Here is a 13,865-nt window from a genome sequence, read left to right on the forward strand (position 1 = left end):
ACTACAGTCCATTTGTAGGTCTCTTTGCTTTCTATGTAGTATACAAGCAGTCATATACCATATCCCCACTGGGACTGGCTCTGAGGTGTGGTGATGTTTTGGCATCCAGCCTAATGTAACTTAATAGGGGATCCTCCTCTATGCCTCTGAAACAACACAGGTCCGCAGTGTTTTGTGGGAAACCAAAAACAGCTGACCCCACGGATGGATCCGGTGAGAGGTGCAAAAACTCTGCTTAACATCTTAATCGCAGGTTACACCTAGATTAGAAACGTTTTCAAGGAGGGGAAGTGGTATGTTAGTGCGTCTGGTCCAAGTGGGAATTTGAATATTTCTTAGCTGCAAGTCTGACAGACGATTATGATGATGATGAATTATGTTTCACATGTTGTGTACAATACATGTGTCTAGAAAATCTCCTATGAGGGCCCAATGCTACATACCAAAAGTGTAGGATACACCTAACCATCCCACTTCTTTCTGCATGGGAATGACAAAGTCTCTTCATTTGTCTGAACTGCAGCTGACTCAATACTATTCATTGCAGAAATTGTGAGATGTAGTGATGAAAAGTTAAATGTGAGATTGATAAAATTCCCACACTTTCTGAATGACAAGACCACACAGTAACACACACCAGGTCCTCTGCGGTGACAGGCTTTCCAGAGCGGCTGGTCCCCACCACCATGCGCGCCAGTCTGTTTTTCATGTCCACTAGGCTGTCTGCCAGGGCCAGGATGGCCATGATCTCGCTGGCCACTGCAATGTCAAACCCAGTCTGGAGAGTGAGAAAAGGAAAATACACAATGTAAACCACAGGGGCAACAAATTGCAGTATTTGTTCCCCAGCCTGCAGAATATTGTGAAAGCAATATGTTTAAAACTTCCACACCAAAACAAATTTGACTTTAATCTTTTAATAGGTAGGGACTGCTTAGTAAAAAATAATAGTATCCCTGACTGACTGTCAAGACCACAGTGCTGTAGCAAACACACTGTGGGAAGAAAACTGGCAACTTTCCACAGTGACTAGAAGACAAATAATTATCAAGACGCCAGTCACCAGCTTTATCACATGGACAAGAGACTATGAGTCTTATGATCATGACCTAGTAATTTAGAGATGGCTTTGGGGCAATAAATTACAGGATTGTGAGTTTCTGTATGATTTATGTCAAACAAATAAATACAAAAATAAAGCGACAGAGAACACACGGGAAAAAAATAGGGATTTACACATGGAAAACCAAAGAAGACTTCATTCCACATCACAAGAAAAAAGAAAAATAACTTAAACCACATTAATCCACCAAGAAATTTCTACTCCCAGTGATAATACCCTAAGGGGCTATAATGTATCGAGCACTGGAGGAAGGTGGAGAACAGAGGAATGAAAAGGGAAACGGAATGGATGAGCTGATGACGGTAAATGTAAACATGTGCTGAACTAGCTCTGTGCGTGCGTGTGTGTGTGTGTGTGTGAGAGAGTGTATGTGGACATGGGTGGGTAACTTTCTCCTTCTTTAAACATTTGCTTTCACTTAAGCCTGCTTGCTTCCCATTGAGGTGAAGTGTTTATTTACAGGATTTCATTTAGCTGTCATTAGTACAGACACATGGGTGAAATACATCTGGGCTTTATCATAAGATAGAGAGACAGGACAGGGAAATTAAAAGGAGGTGTGTGTGTGTGTGTGTGTGTGTGTGTGTGTGAAAGTTTTATACACTAGTTTTACTGTATAAGTACCTAAAAACACAGGCATCTCATGTTACCTTAGAGACCCATACCTTATCACACCCAGCAGCAAAGCCTCTGCAAGGAAAACACTGCAGTGATACTCACTGTTTGCCATACTAGGTAGGTGTATGACAAAATATTTGCAATGAACTGGAATGAAACATATTAGGATAAGTGGATAACAGTATCCAGGACCGATACTGCAGAAGTATGCATAATGTGGTTATCGTAAAAATACACAAAAGCCAGTGGGTTAAAAAACATTTTCAAAAGAACGTCATAAATTCACGAGAATGAAGATTGTGAAGGCATGAATGCTGCATACCTCTCTGATATGTCCTTTTTCAGTGCTCGCCTGTCCTACTGTGATCTTCCTCAAGAAACGGTCATTTGTGTCAACAACTGGAAAACAAAGACAACGTGTAACATTTATTATAAAATATACTAATTTGGCATAACATCAATGAGACAGGAACCTGACAGACTGTAAAAATCAGTGTCCACACATGTTAAATAGACAAAAATGCACATCCTCAAGCTGGCACACAATAACAAACACACAAACCCAATAACTGAGTAGGAGATTCATTCTTTTCTTTTTTTTTAAAGATATTTTGGGGGATTTTCAGCCTTTATTTTTGAAAGGACAGCTGAAGATATGAAAGGGGAGAGAGAGGGGGAATGGCATGCAGCAAAAGGCCACAGATCGGAGTCAAACCTGGGCCTACAGCCTCAAGGAGCAAACCTCTATATATGGATGGCTGGCTAACAGCTGAGCTATCCGGCTGCCCAGAAGAAAGATTCTTAATGTTAGTAGGGGATGACATACCGAAAATGCTTATGCTGATAGGATTTGCAACCTAAAAGTTTCTTCACTGAGCACTCATAATGTGGTTAGAAATCTGTGGCTATACTGTTGTTACAATGAGCGAGGAAACCACATTAGTCAAACAATATCCTCATGCTGGCTGGATATGATGAAAGGGAAAAACATGGTTTGTTTAATGAACACAGACACAGAGTCACACCCACATAACATTAGGCAGTAAATCTGTTTTTAATCTCCAGGGTTCGTCTTTTAAGAGTGCCCTCTAGAGCCACTGGAGTAAATACCACATCAGTCATAGCAGCACTCGGCTGGTGGTTCTCACTGACAACTTTAAACCAAACACAGCTTCCACTGAGGTAACTATTCCCACTCCTACCATACCCACATTTAATTCTCTGTGACTGATGACTGCAATGCTTTTAGTTGTGTTGAATCCATATGAACACAAGGGCCATGATAGAGTTTTCATATCCAATTTTCATAGACGAGAACACACCCACAAACGGTGCAGTGAATATTAAATTCAGATTGTGCATTATCAAACATTTTATTTCAATTCAATATTGCACGTCACATTTTTCAGAGTTTATGAACCATTGGATGTTTGTCAAAACTTTCAAGTAATTAGATTTGCATGATACTTCTGAGTGTTGTGTAGCAAGCATTACAATTTCCTTCTCAAGGGAAATGTGTCAATGTGAAAACGTATATATATATATATATGCGATACGACAAAATATTTGATCACGTTGCTTGGAATGCCTAATACTTTCACTGCATACCAACAACCAACAACGAAGTAGAAACATTTTGCTGTAGTTCAAACGTGATAAGTTGCAGTTGAAGCTTTAAATATATTTCTAGTTTTATGTGGAAGAAACAAAAAAATGACAGCACGCTACATCAGGAAGAAACACAAACCCTACTGAATATTTCACAGACATACATTGTCCTTTAGTTTTGGCTATGGGGAAAAATGCCCTTCCGTGTTAGAAGGCTACAAACAGAAATCATTTACAGAGTGAAGGTCTATACTTCTATGGATACCTCTCTGCCAGGTGATCTTGGAGGGGTCAAGATCAAGACGAACAAAGGTGCTGACTTCCTGGGGTGTGAGAGATGCAGGATCTATTTTACTGATCCCTAAACGCTGGAATCGAAGAGAGAAAGAAGATTAGAGGATCATCTCTAAAAGTTTTGGGAGATGTGATGGTTGGGTGCCATTTTTTGCACTTTGGTTCGACACATGCCCACACTTCAGTCCCAGCTGCGGCACTACTGCTAGATACAGCAACGTATTTCATGATAATCTATATCTATATTTTATTTTAGACCAACGTAGTGGGACTTGTCTTGCTATGTTCACATTAACTGGACACAGCATCATCCCAGCATGTAAAAACAAGTCCAGACTAAATGACTATGGGGAGATCAACTCACTGTCAGGTTCAAAAGGTTCACTGGGAGTACTCTGTTTAAAAACATGATGACTCTTTATCTCTCACTCTGTCCATTACAACTAATGAATATTTTATATTGCTTTGAAACTCTCATCCCAGAGACTTTCACACAACAGGACAGAAACATTCATATGGCTTATGTTCAAACTTTGCATGTGCCATATGTATTTTATCTGCCAAGACTTGATATAAAACATTCTTTATCAACACTACAAGAAACATCCTTAAACTTAGACATATAAACAGATAGGAGCTTCATGAGACATAAACAAATATTTGAAGATCAAGACATGCTGAAGGGAAAGATGGGATTTTAAAGCTAAGCTCACTGATGTCCCCTAGTGGACAGAAAAACATTTTTTTTTATACAAGTGCTTAACACAGCAATGCTTATGGCTAGTAATGATTGATACAAGTAATTCTGGCACTGCAGTGTTTGGACTTACACGTAGCCTGGAGATTTGGATGGGTGAAAATCGTCTGACTCCATTGACTGAAGGGACTAGTCTATTGAACAGAGCCTTGGAGGAATAAGACAAATGAAAAAGTGTACTGTATATGCATTTAAAGTTACTTTAAATTGCAATAATTATGTTTTCTTGAATAGAATGCATCACAATCACACCCTGGTTGTAACTGCTGAATATTATTAGAGCAGAAAAAGCATACCCTTCTTAGATATAAGAAGATATATAAGAATATATCTTACATATATTCAACACATTTTAGGCTTCTATGTAAATATTCAGTGACATCACTAGATAACAAGATTGCAATATGTACACATTAACATAATGCATTTCCTTTCTTAAATCATAGAGAATAACATCTAAATAGCAAATCACTAAAATGTACATTTTGTGCAAAATCAGGATTGTCATATTAGCATCCAAGTCAAAACAAAAGTTTTACATTTTGGGGGTGTAAGAATGAGTTATTACTGGGTGACATCATCCCACGGTCACCTTGTCAGATTGCGTCGCCTCGTGGAGCATTCTGGCATCGATGGCTGCTGCTACCAGGTTGTTGGCTGCTGTAATGGCATGAATGTCACCAGTCAGATGGAGGTTGAACTAAAGGGTAAAAAAGGAGGAAGAACAAACAATATTAAAACAAGAAAATGTGAAATAGGTGAAATAAAGAAAATCAAATTACTATTCCTGTAGTGTAGTGGTACACATTGTGAGTTCAGATGGTCCCAGTAAAACTAAAACTCTACCAAGGGGGGTTAAAAGTAAAAATTTGGTATCACATGTGGCTTCAAACAAAGTAACGTTCGTGGTTCAGACTTTGTAGCTGGTGTTTTGGCATGAGAAAAGGAGGCTGCTTTGTTGAATGCTATGTGTCTGCAGCTTAAAAATCAGTCTCCTTCCCTCTCAGCCCTCCCTCCCTGCATTTACAGATAGTGATTTAGTCACAGGCAATATTATGCCACAGCTCCAGGGGTTGTGTGTGTATGTGTAAACTATGTGAGTCTATGCATGTCTTCAGTCTTTGAAGCCTGCGTCAGTCCTGCTAGGGAGCAATAAGAGTGTCTGTGTGTTTTACCTCCTCCATAGGGATGACCTGGGCATATCCCCCTCCTGCAGCTCCCCCTAGGCACGAAGAAGAGGTAGCACAGTCAGAGGCAGACCAACAGGACAGGGACACACAAAAGGAGGAATGCTGAGTGGTGGACTCTGAGTGAACTACTCCACCCCTGCACAAAATGTAGCAGGGTATGAAACGTTAGCCTCACACTAACAACGATAGCTTATCACACAGTTAGTTGAGACATTCCTAACTGCTACGTTGGGCGCCAGTCTCTGGACTTCCAAATTCCACTCGAAGAAAAAGAAAAAGAAAATTAAGAGTTGCATTCCAAAATAACAGTTGGATATCTTTTCAAACATGAAAAATACATCTCCTTAAAAAAAATGTAGGTTGTTATTTAATGTCATAGCTTTCTTAGAAAAAAAAGTGTTAGAGAAAACAATTAGTCTTGGAATGATTATCTTTAAAATTAGAAACTACTGTATTATATTACCATGAGGTCAAGAGAAAGGAAAAGAGCACAGAGAAGGGGAAAGCATACTTTTCAGACCAAATATGTCATGTAAAATTAGCATAAGGATTCATAGTATGAATTCCTTGCTGACCTTTAACCCCAAAGGTGGGTCCCTGGGAAGGCTGTCGGAGGCAGGCGAAGGAGTTGAGCTTAAGGTGGGCAGATAGGGCCTGGACTAGGCCGATGGTCACCGTGCTTTTACCTTCACCCAGTGGGGTGGGAGTTATACTAGACATACAGAAAATAAAGAAAACATGTTATTTCTGATTTTTTGGTTAGAATAATGTGACTAAATTCATGTGCATTATTGTTAGAATCACATACAGTCTGCAGCCAAATAATTGATACACTGATGATTTAAAGACCTCATATTATGCTTATTTTCAGGTTCATAATTGTATATAGAGGTTGTACCAGAATAGGTTTACATAGTTTAATTTTCAAAAAACACCACATTTTTGTGGTACTGAATATTACTGCAGCTCCTCTTTTCACCGTGTGTGTTGAGTTCTCTGTTTAGCTACAGAGTGAGGCATCTCACTTCTACTGTATCTTTGTTGCCAGTCACACATGTGCAGTACCTAGGTAAGGACTACTAGCCAGTCAGAAGCAGAGTTGGGCGGGCCCTGACAAGCAAGCTAGTGTTATCCAAAACAAGCCTGCTTCAGCCTGTAACCATGGCCTCAGTTTAGCCAAACATGTTCGAAGTGAGTCTGAGTCTCAGTAAGTCACACGTACCCAGCAACCAGTACATATTTCCCATCAGGCTGTTTGTGGAGGCGGTCCAATAAGGAGAGTCGGACCTTAGCTTTGCTCCTGCCATAGGCTTCAAGCTCCTCTGGCAGCAAACCAATCTCCTCAGCCAGCTGGTCCACTGGCTTGGGTGTCTGAGTTCTGGAAATCTCTATATCACTGGCAAACGTGGAAAGCATTAATCATTCAGATACATTTCATTTTAAAGCACCACCCATATGGACAAATGTCTCTAAGGTGCAACTTAGAGAAAATGTAGTTTGATATGAAAAAAAGGATGTCTAGGTAGATGTAGTTAAGTTCCTCACAGAGAGTAGTCTATACCTTGGTACAGGGGTCAGGGGCTGCAGTTTGAGGCTGTGCAGATGCCAGGGTCGGTACTGCTGCTCCTGGAGCCAACGACTGCAACTACCCACCACATTCTAGTACACAAGGAGGAGAGAGAGAGAGAGAGGTAGGTAGGTATGACGGTAAAGAACAAAAAAGACAAATGGTATGAGACTGGAGACAGAAACAAAGAGGCACACCTGTGTTCTGTAAGCTGCTGTGAGGTATCCTAAACCAGACTTTGAGGACATCTCAATGGCATGTTCATCTAAAAAAAAAAAGTTACAAAAAAAAACAATAATAAATGCACATGTTGAGAAATAAAACATGAATATCCAAATGTTAGCAAGTGTTGGACAGAGTACAAAGATAGAAAAAAACATAGAAGACGCATGCTGTGTCCAACTCTACGGTATATGAGTGTAACCTCACAACTGCAGCATTTGCTAAGTCTGTCTACATGATAAATTGCAAACTGCTGGAAAAAGCCAAATACACACTTTAAAAAAAAAATTTAACTACACTAGCATGTCTATGAAAACTCAAATGCATTCTTAAGCTTTAATAGCTATAATCCGATTGAATGCATTCTGAAAGGTCAACACGAATACGATTTATGTGCAACAGCAAGGTTTAAATTCCAAGCCCCGTGCAACACCCAAGGGTGCGGTGTCAGGAGGTTAAGAGTCATTTCTTATCTCCAATAGATCATCAAGCCCATACAGTGTGATTGTGACTATCATAATATACTCAACAATACCTGTCTCCAGGGTGGGCTCACAGTGGATGACGGCAGCCCCTGGTCTAACCCAGGTGGGTGGAAGATCCATGTTCCCTGCCCCTAACAGGACCACAGCATCAGCTTGCATCACCTAGATAACAAGGAATGAAGAAATTATATACATGGAATTTCAAAGAGAGGAAATAAATAAATAAGACAAGCACTTAAAGCAAAAAGAAGTGAAGCAGATTGAATCCAGAAGAGTCCAGACTCTGTTGCAACAGATCACATTTCATGACACCACATTTGAAAAAGCAGAGACTGACTCCGTGTGGTTGACCATTAAAACAAATTGTAGCTGGTGCAACTGAATAATGACAACAGATGTGTGAGGATGTAGCGCATAAAAAGGCTTTTCATTTATAAAGCCATGGCTTTAGCGGTACATCTTTTCAAGCAAAGGATACTCGAAACACAAAAACAACATATTCAAAACAAACAAAATGTCAATCTGACCACAAAAAGGACTTAGTGAAACTATTTTTTTTTTTTTTTAAATAACCAAAGTAAAAAAAAAAGTTTTGAAAAAGGAAAAATAATCATATAAACAACACCACACCTGTCTCTGTAGATTTTTTGAGCTCCAATGACCCTTGAGAGCTACCATTCCACTTCTTTCAATCAGGCACTGCAAGGACAGCCCTAGGGGTCCTTCTCCTCCTATAAGCAACACAGCTTTCCCTTCCAAAGCAGAATCTGCAGAAGTATCACATGCAACATAAAGCCATGCAGTTAAGTATTAATGATACATATAAAAATGCTGACCATCTGGACATGGATGGAAATTAGTTTGCACACCAATCAAAAAGTAGGTGTTAAATAGCTTTGGGCAACACTGTGGTCATGATTACAGAGAGGGTATGCTGATATCTGGCCCATTTTCAAATCTAATGACCATACACTTTATATTTTGGAATTTAACACCCCATATACTACTGCAACTAGACACAAATTCTTTACTCAGAATAACAGTGACCCTATGTACATGTGAACGTTGACCCCCTACCCTCTGAACATCGGTGTCCTAAATTGGTCATGAACTCAATACTTAGTATAGTGAGTCAGCTTTTTTTTGTGTCTTGTGTTTTTCCCAAGTTACCCAAAGATTCCAAGTGAGTATCTTAGCTTAGTGTTCACACTGACATTGTAACATTTGCATTTCACCTCAATCTGCATTTGCAAAAGACTCCTCACACACACAATTGCCCCAATTCTTTACCATATGCTGATTTTGATGAGGTTTTTAAGCACATGGTGTGTTCATTCTGAAAAAAAGTATAAATTCCTTAAAAACTTGGCTTGCTTTGTTGAATTCCCAAATTTGAAATTGACAAAGGTTTCCTAAAGCTACAGTTTGTTTGACATTCATTAACAGTATTCTGTTCTGCAACATCTAGTAGTGTTCAAAGTATAGAATTAGTAAACAGGACTGTTGTCATGCCATGTCAAAAAAGCACACCGGTATTAAATACATCTAATTTAGACATTTCTCCAGCATGAATGTACTACCGACACAGCTGTATCTAATAAAGTTAGTAATGAGTAGTATCTGGTGTGCCACAATACGGATTGTCAGTGCTTTCGACAACTGTAGGTTGCCGTAATCAAACTCTCCCTCTTTAATTTAACGAGCTACAACTGTGTTTTGCATGCGTTGACGTTTCTAAATAATTTACTAAAAAATTAAATAAAAAAACCCTTTAAAAAGGAAATGTAAGTGCCATTACAGCTACATATAACAGAGTGTATACCATGTTTCTCCAGCAGATCCAGCACAGCGCTGGCTATGGGTGGCACAAAGCCTTTGCTTAGGTCTCCTCGTACCAGACGGCCAATATTCAAATCGGATATCCTATAACAAGACAAGAAGGGACAAAAATATGATACATTTCATTTTCAATATAAATCAAATAACTTATTCTTCTACCTGGCATTAAGTTTATTTTGACAAGTGCTATGAATGACAGTATCAAGGACCTTTAGAAAATTTTAAAATTGCATATAAACAAGAGGCGCACGCCACTGATAAAGCCACATAAATAATAGTCATGAAAATACAGAAAACCCATTGAATGAGGTGTGTCCAAACTTTTGGTCTGTAAAACACACACACACACACACACACACACACACACACACACACACACACACACACACACACACACACACACACACACACACACACACACACACACACACACACACACACACACACACACACACACACACACACACTAGTTTTTCATAGGACAACCTCAACTATTTTTCTAAATGAACTTGATTTACAACATGTGTCCATGGTCCAGCTCTCTTTAATTTGTGATAATTATGAAGGGTGCCTTGCAAATGTTTTCATTCACTTGTCTGCTGAAGTCACACACTCTGCATTTAGACGTCTTAATTCTGTGCAGCCCTCTCTGATTTGGTGTATCATGCGAGTGAATGCATTTATCTCTTTTGGGAAAGAGAAACATGCACAGCAGATACCTGGCAGACTGCTGGCAGCATATTTATAAAGAGGAACAACTAGAGATACAACCAATTGTAAATACACAGTAAAAGATCTATTAACAGCATGTGCTATTTAAAAGATATATACTCTTCATTGTTATGTCTTTCTATGTGAGATTAGAAAACTCAGCCGTTTTAAATGCAATGATCCTATTTGGCTAGAGCAGGTTTTTACCCGTCAACATCCTTCTCAGGTTTGATTGTGTTCAACACCCGACTGGTGATGTAGGCAGGGGGGAGGTGGAGGTAGACTCCGTGCACCCTGGGGTCTTCATTCAGCTTCAACACCTCTTCTACAATCTACACACATTTACACAAAGACCAAACAGACAAACAGAAGGTATAGTTGCAATAGGAACAGTAGAAAATGTAACCTGTGAAACTGTTAATATCACAGTGTCTGTATAGTTTCTATAGAAAACCTTGGCCTGGACACCTTATAAGGTAAAGTGTCTTTGGTTAATTAAGAAAAAGGTAAAGAGCAAAACAGCAAACAGCAGGAATTGTAATATAAATCATCCACGGTCAGCTTATATGACAGTCAGACATCAGTCTAGGCAAAGGCAACAACTGAGAGGCTGCTTCCCATACCAGTCACACAATGTTGGAAAATACCATGAAATAAAAAAGGAATACAAAAAAGACCTGAAGGAGTGAATAAGGAAATTAGAGATTAGTCATGTAACCGTGGCTATATGATGACTCACAGTCAAGAAAAGTTTTAATTAATTACTTGCTAAATAATGACAGGGTGGGAAGAGTTTTTCTAGTTTTAGGTAAAAAATTTGTGAGTCAGCTTCACTTACTTCATCTTCACTGCATTCCTTTGCCAGACAAATCTGGGTGATGTTTAAACCAATCTTTGGACATACAGACAATGACAGAGTTAACTGCTTGAATTATTGTGTAGATTTGTGAAAAAGACAAAAAGGATCAAATTCAGAGGATCAGAAGGAAAGGAATTTACCCTTTCTGCCATTTTCTTATTGATCTCCAACAAACAGTCATCTTCACCTGCCTTTGAGATAAAATAAGCACACAGACCTGGCCTTACTCTAAGGTTAGACAGTATTTAAGGCAACAAGGGAAATTAAAAATCTTACATAGCTCTTCTGTTTTTGCTTAAAATACCTGTATAATGACTAGCAATGGTTGGACTGTTGGGTTTCTTCCCTGCAGAGCCAACATTGCCTCCTTGGTGCTTTGAACCACTTCCCTGTGAGAGAAAGTAAAACTCGTTAGCGATTTCCAATAATCCATTTAGGGTTACACACAAGTTTTGTTTTTTTAATAAATTTAAATCAAACACATACATTAGGTCAAAGACATCTATTCTGTAAGATTTTGAAAAAAAGTTCCCTCGCCAGAAAAGTGGATGCTATCTGTGTTTGTTGGCTGACTGGGGGGGACGGGTGAAACTTTAAATGAGCTAGAGGTCACCCCATTTATTTATTTATTTATTTTACCAGTGACTGACCTAAATATTTTCTGTTTTTACAGTATCGCCAACTACATCATATCCGTTTCCAGCCAATCAGAGCAAAAGCAGAGCATGCAGAAAATCCATCTTATGTACTTCTTAACAAATGAAATATGCCAGACTGAATGACATGTGATGTGCATTCTTTTAAGAAAACTTTTTTTATTTTAAAGTCTAATGATAAATTTTCCCTAGAAGTGTGTTATTAAACTGTTCTGTTTTGTTAAAGAAGGAAAAGAAAATTGCAATAGTCAAAACTATGGAAACGCAATACTTCTAGAATCGCCATGAATGAAAATTGAAAGACAAATCGAATCTGCACCCATGTATGCTAAAAGAATCGAATCGGGGGGAAATCATATCGTCCCAGCCCTAATGGAAATAAGATTTTACTTAATGGGAATAAAATACCAATTGTGAGAGTGCACCAATTGATCACCTTACTGCGCTTGTGATAAAAGGTGGGAGGAGCTGATGTGTTCACATTTAAAACAATGACCTACATGTTGTCCAAAATGTAAACATTATCTAGCTCAAGCCCACCTCTAGCTAACTAGGATCACGCACACGGTTTAGCATCATGTGTTTGGCAACAATGGAGAAAAGTTACATCAGCTGGCGTCCCTCTGTATCGAGGACACGTGCGGAACTGGCTGATATTCTTGAGTAAAACCGCCATCAATACCGGAAATACGTAGCTAAACGTTACTGTTCATCACTCGATTGGGTTTTATTTTCAGTTAACTGTAATACAAATATGACAATAAGTAAGTCGCGTGCGGCCACAGACACACTTACCTCAAAGAACTGTCGTAGTCAAACCCATCATTCTTTTGAGACTGTTTCCCAAAGCTGACGGCTAATTTTGGGACGGTACCGCCGCTGCTAGTAGCCTTTGCTGTCCGGACGATCAACCGGTTATTGGGAGGACCAACCGGTAGGCATCTCCGTGTCAAGCCGCTAACCCTGCTTCCTGGACAGGCTGGATGTATCCGAAGGCTGCCACAAGCACTACGAACTAGCGACAACTTCATGGCTTACCACTAACTAACTAACTTCACGTTATTTTTATGTTTTATCAGTGTGGCGTATACGGTTTTCTTCTCGTTATTGGTCTTACGGTGGTTGGCGAGGGATTCAACCTCCAGGAGGAACAAAAAGAAAGTTGAGGTGGCAAGTCAACACAGGGTCCTGATGGAGGTGTACTCTTCAGGGGCAGTCGGAAATGTGAAGACATCGGCTTACACGAACAAGGAACATATGTGACGCTTTATTATAGCCAACACAAGCTGTATGAGTATGACTTTTGGGGGGCAGAAATGTGGAAGTCACGTTCTCTACTGCGTTGCCAATCGTTAACATGAATGGCTCGTTAAGCAAAAATTCAATCATGTAATAAAAACTACAATCTAAATTACACGATGTAATGCGTAGCCTACCCTTTTGTCTTTCCTGTCCAAACGTTACTACTAAATGTCGACTGGCTACCTTGTTAAAGGACCGCAAGGAAATATAGCCAACATTTTTGGCATAGGGTGTATTTCGTCATCAACCAAAGCACGCTGGAATTTTACTTCGAATTTCCGAGGTGTACCTGAATGCAGCAGCCCCTGAAGAAAGGACTTGCTTGAGGTCAGGCGGGTTCACGTGCTATGTTGACACAGAAAGATGGGAGGATGTCAGTTCAGGCCAATTAGCTTCACAAACGTTGGACTGTACATTCAATCCCTGAAAAAGGGAGGAATTTAAGAAATTAAGAAATCAATTGAAACCATTAAACCCAGTCATATCATTGCCACAAGGTAAAACCATGATACCACAATGATGCCAGCTACACCAAATATTAACTTATGTGTATTACCTTAAACTATACAGACTACATTTGAATACACCAATACAACAAGTTGACATATGAATGAAGAGAGGCGTATTTAATGTA

General features: G+C 39.4%; 1 protein-coding gene across 2 annotated transcripts in view; it reads right to left on the bottom strand.

Moving 5' to 3' along the window:
- The window catches only part of mthfd1l (methylenetetrahydrofolate dehydrogenase (NADP+ dependent) 1 like), a 33,899-nt gene extending 20,718 nt beyond the window's left edge, over positions 1-13,181 (bottom strand). The window contains exons 1-18 of one of the 2 annotated variants that reach the window (XM_032542263.1): positions 12,725-13,181; positions 11,578-11,662; positions 11,414-11,464; positions 11,253-11,306; positions 10,622-10,746; positions 9,687-9,787; positions 8,495-8,631; positions 7,915-8,026; positions 7,355-7,422; positions 7,152-7,249; positions 6,813-6,986; positions 6,166-6,302; positions 5,576-5,622; positions 4,993-5,100; positions 4,474-4,548; positions 3,615-3,717; positions 2,064-2,140; positions 638-778 (exon numbers count right to left, since the gene is read on the bottom strand). In XM_032542263.1, the coding sequence (XP_032398154.1) occupies positions 638-778; positions 2,064-2,140; positions 3,615-3,717; positions 4,474-4,548; positions 4,993-5,100; positions 5,576-5,622; positions 6,166-6,302; positions 6,813-6,986; positions 7,152-7,249; positions 7,355-7,422; positions 7,915-8,026; positions 8,495-8,631; positions 9,687-9,787; positions 10,622-10,746; positions 11,253-11,306; positions 11,414-11,464; positions 11,578-11,662; positions 12,725-12,960 (1,929 nt within the window). In that variant the 5' untranslated portion in view covers positions 12,961-13,181. Of the gene's footprint in view, positions 1-443; positions 463-637; positions 779-2,063; positions 2,141-3,614; positions 3,718-4,473; positions 4,549-4,992; positions 5,101-5,575; positions 5,623-6,165; positions 6,303-6,812; positions 6,987-7,151; positions 7,250-7,354; positions 7,423-7,914; positions 8,027-8,494; positions 8,632-9,686; positions 9,788-10,621; positions 10,747-11,252; positions 11,307-11,413; positions 11,465-11,577; positions 11,663-12,724 lie in introns of those variants that run through there. The other variant, XM_032542264.1, reaches the window with a different exon arrangement.
- Between the last annotated feature and the right edge of the window lie 684 nt (positions 13,182-13,865).

The sequence above is a fragment of the Etheostoma spectabile genome, chromosome 18, assembly GCF_008692095.1.
Source record: "Etheostoma spectabile isolate EspeVRDwgs_2016 chromosome 18, UIUC_Espe_1.0, whole genome shotgun sequence".
In the NCBI taxonomy this organism is placed as follows: Eukaryota; Metazoa; Chordata; class Actinopteri; order Perciformes; family Percidae; genus Etheostoma; species Etheostoma spectabile.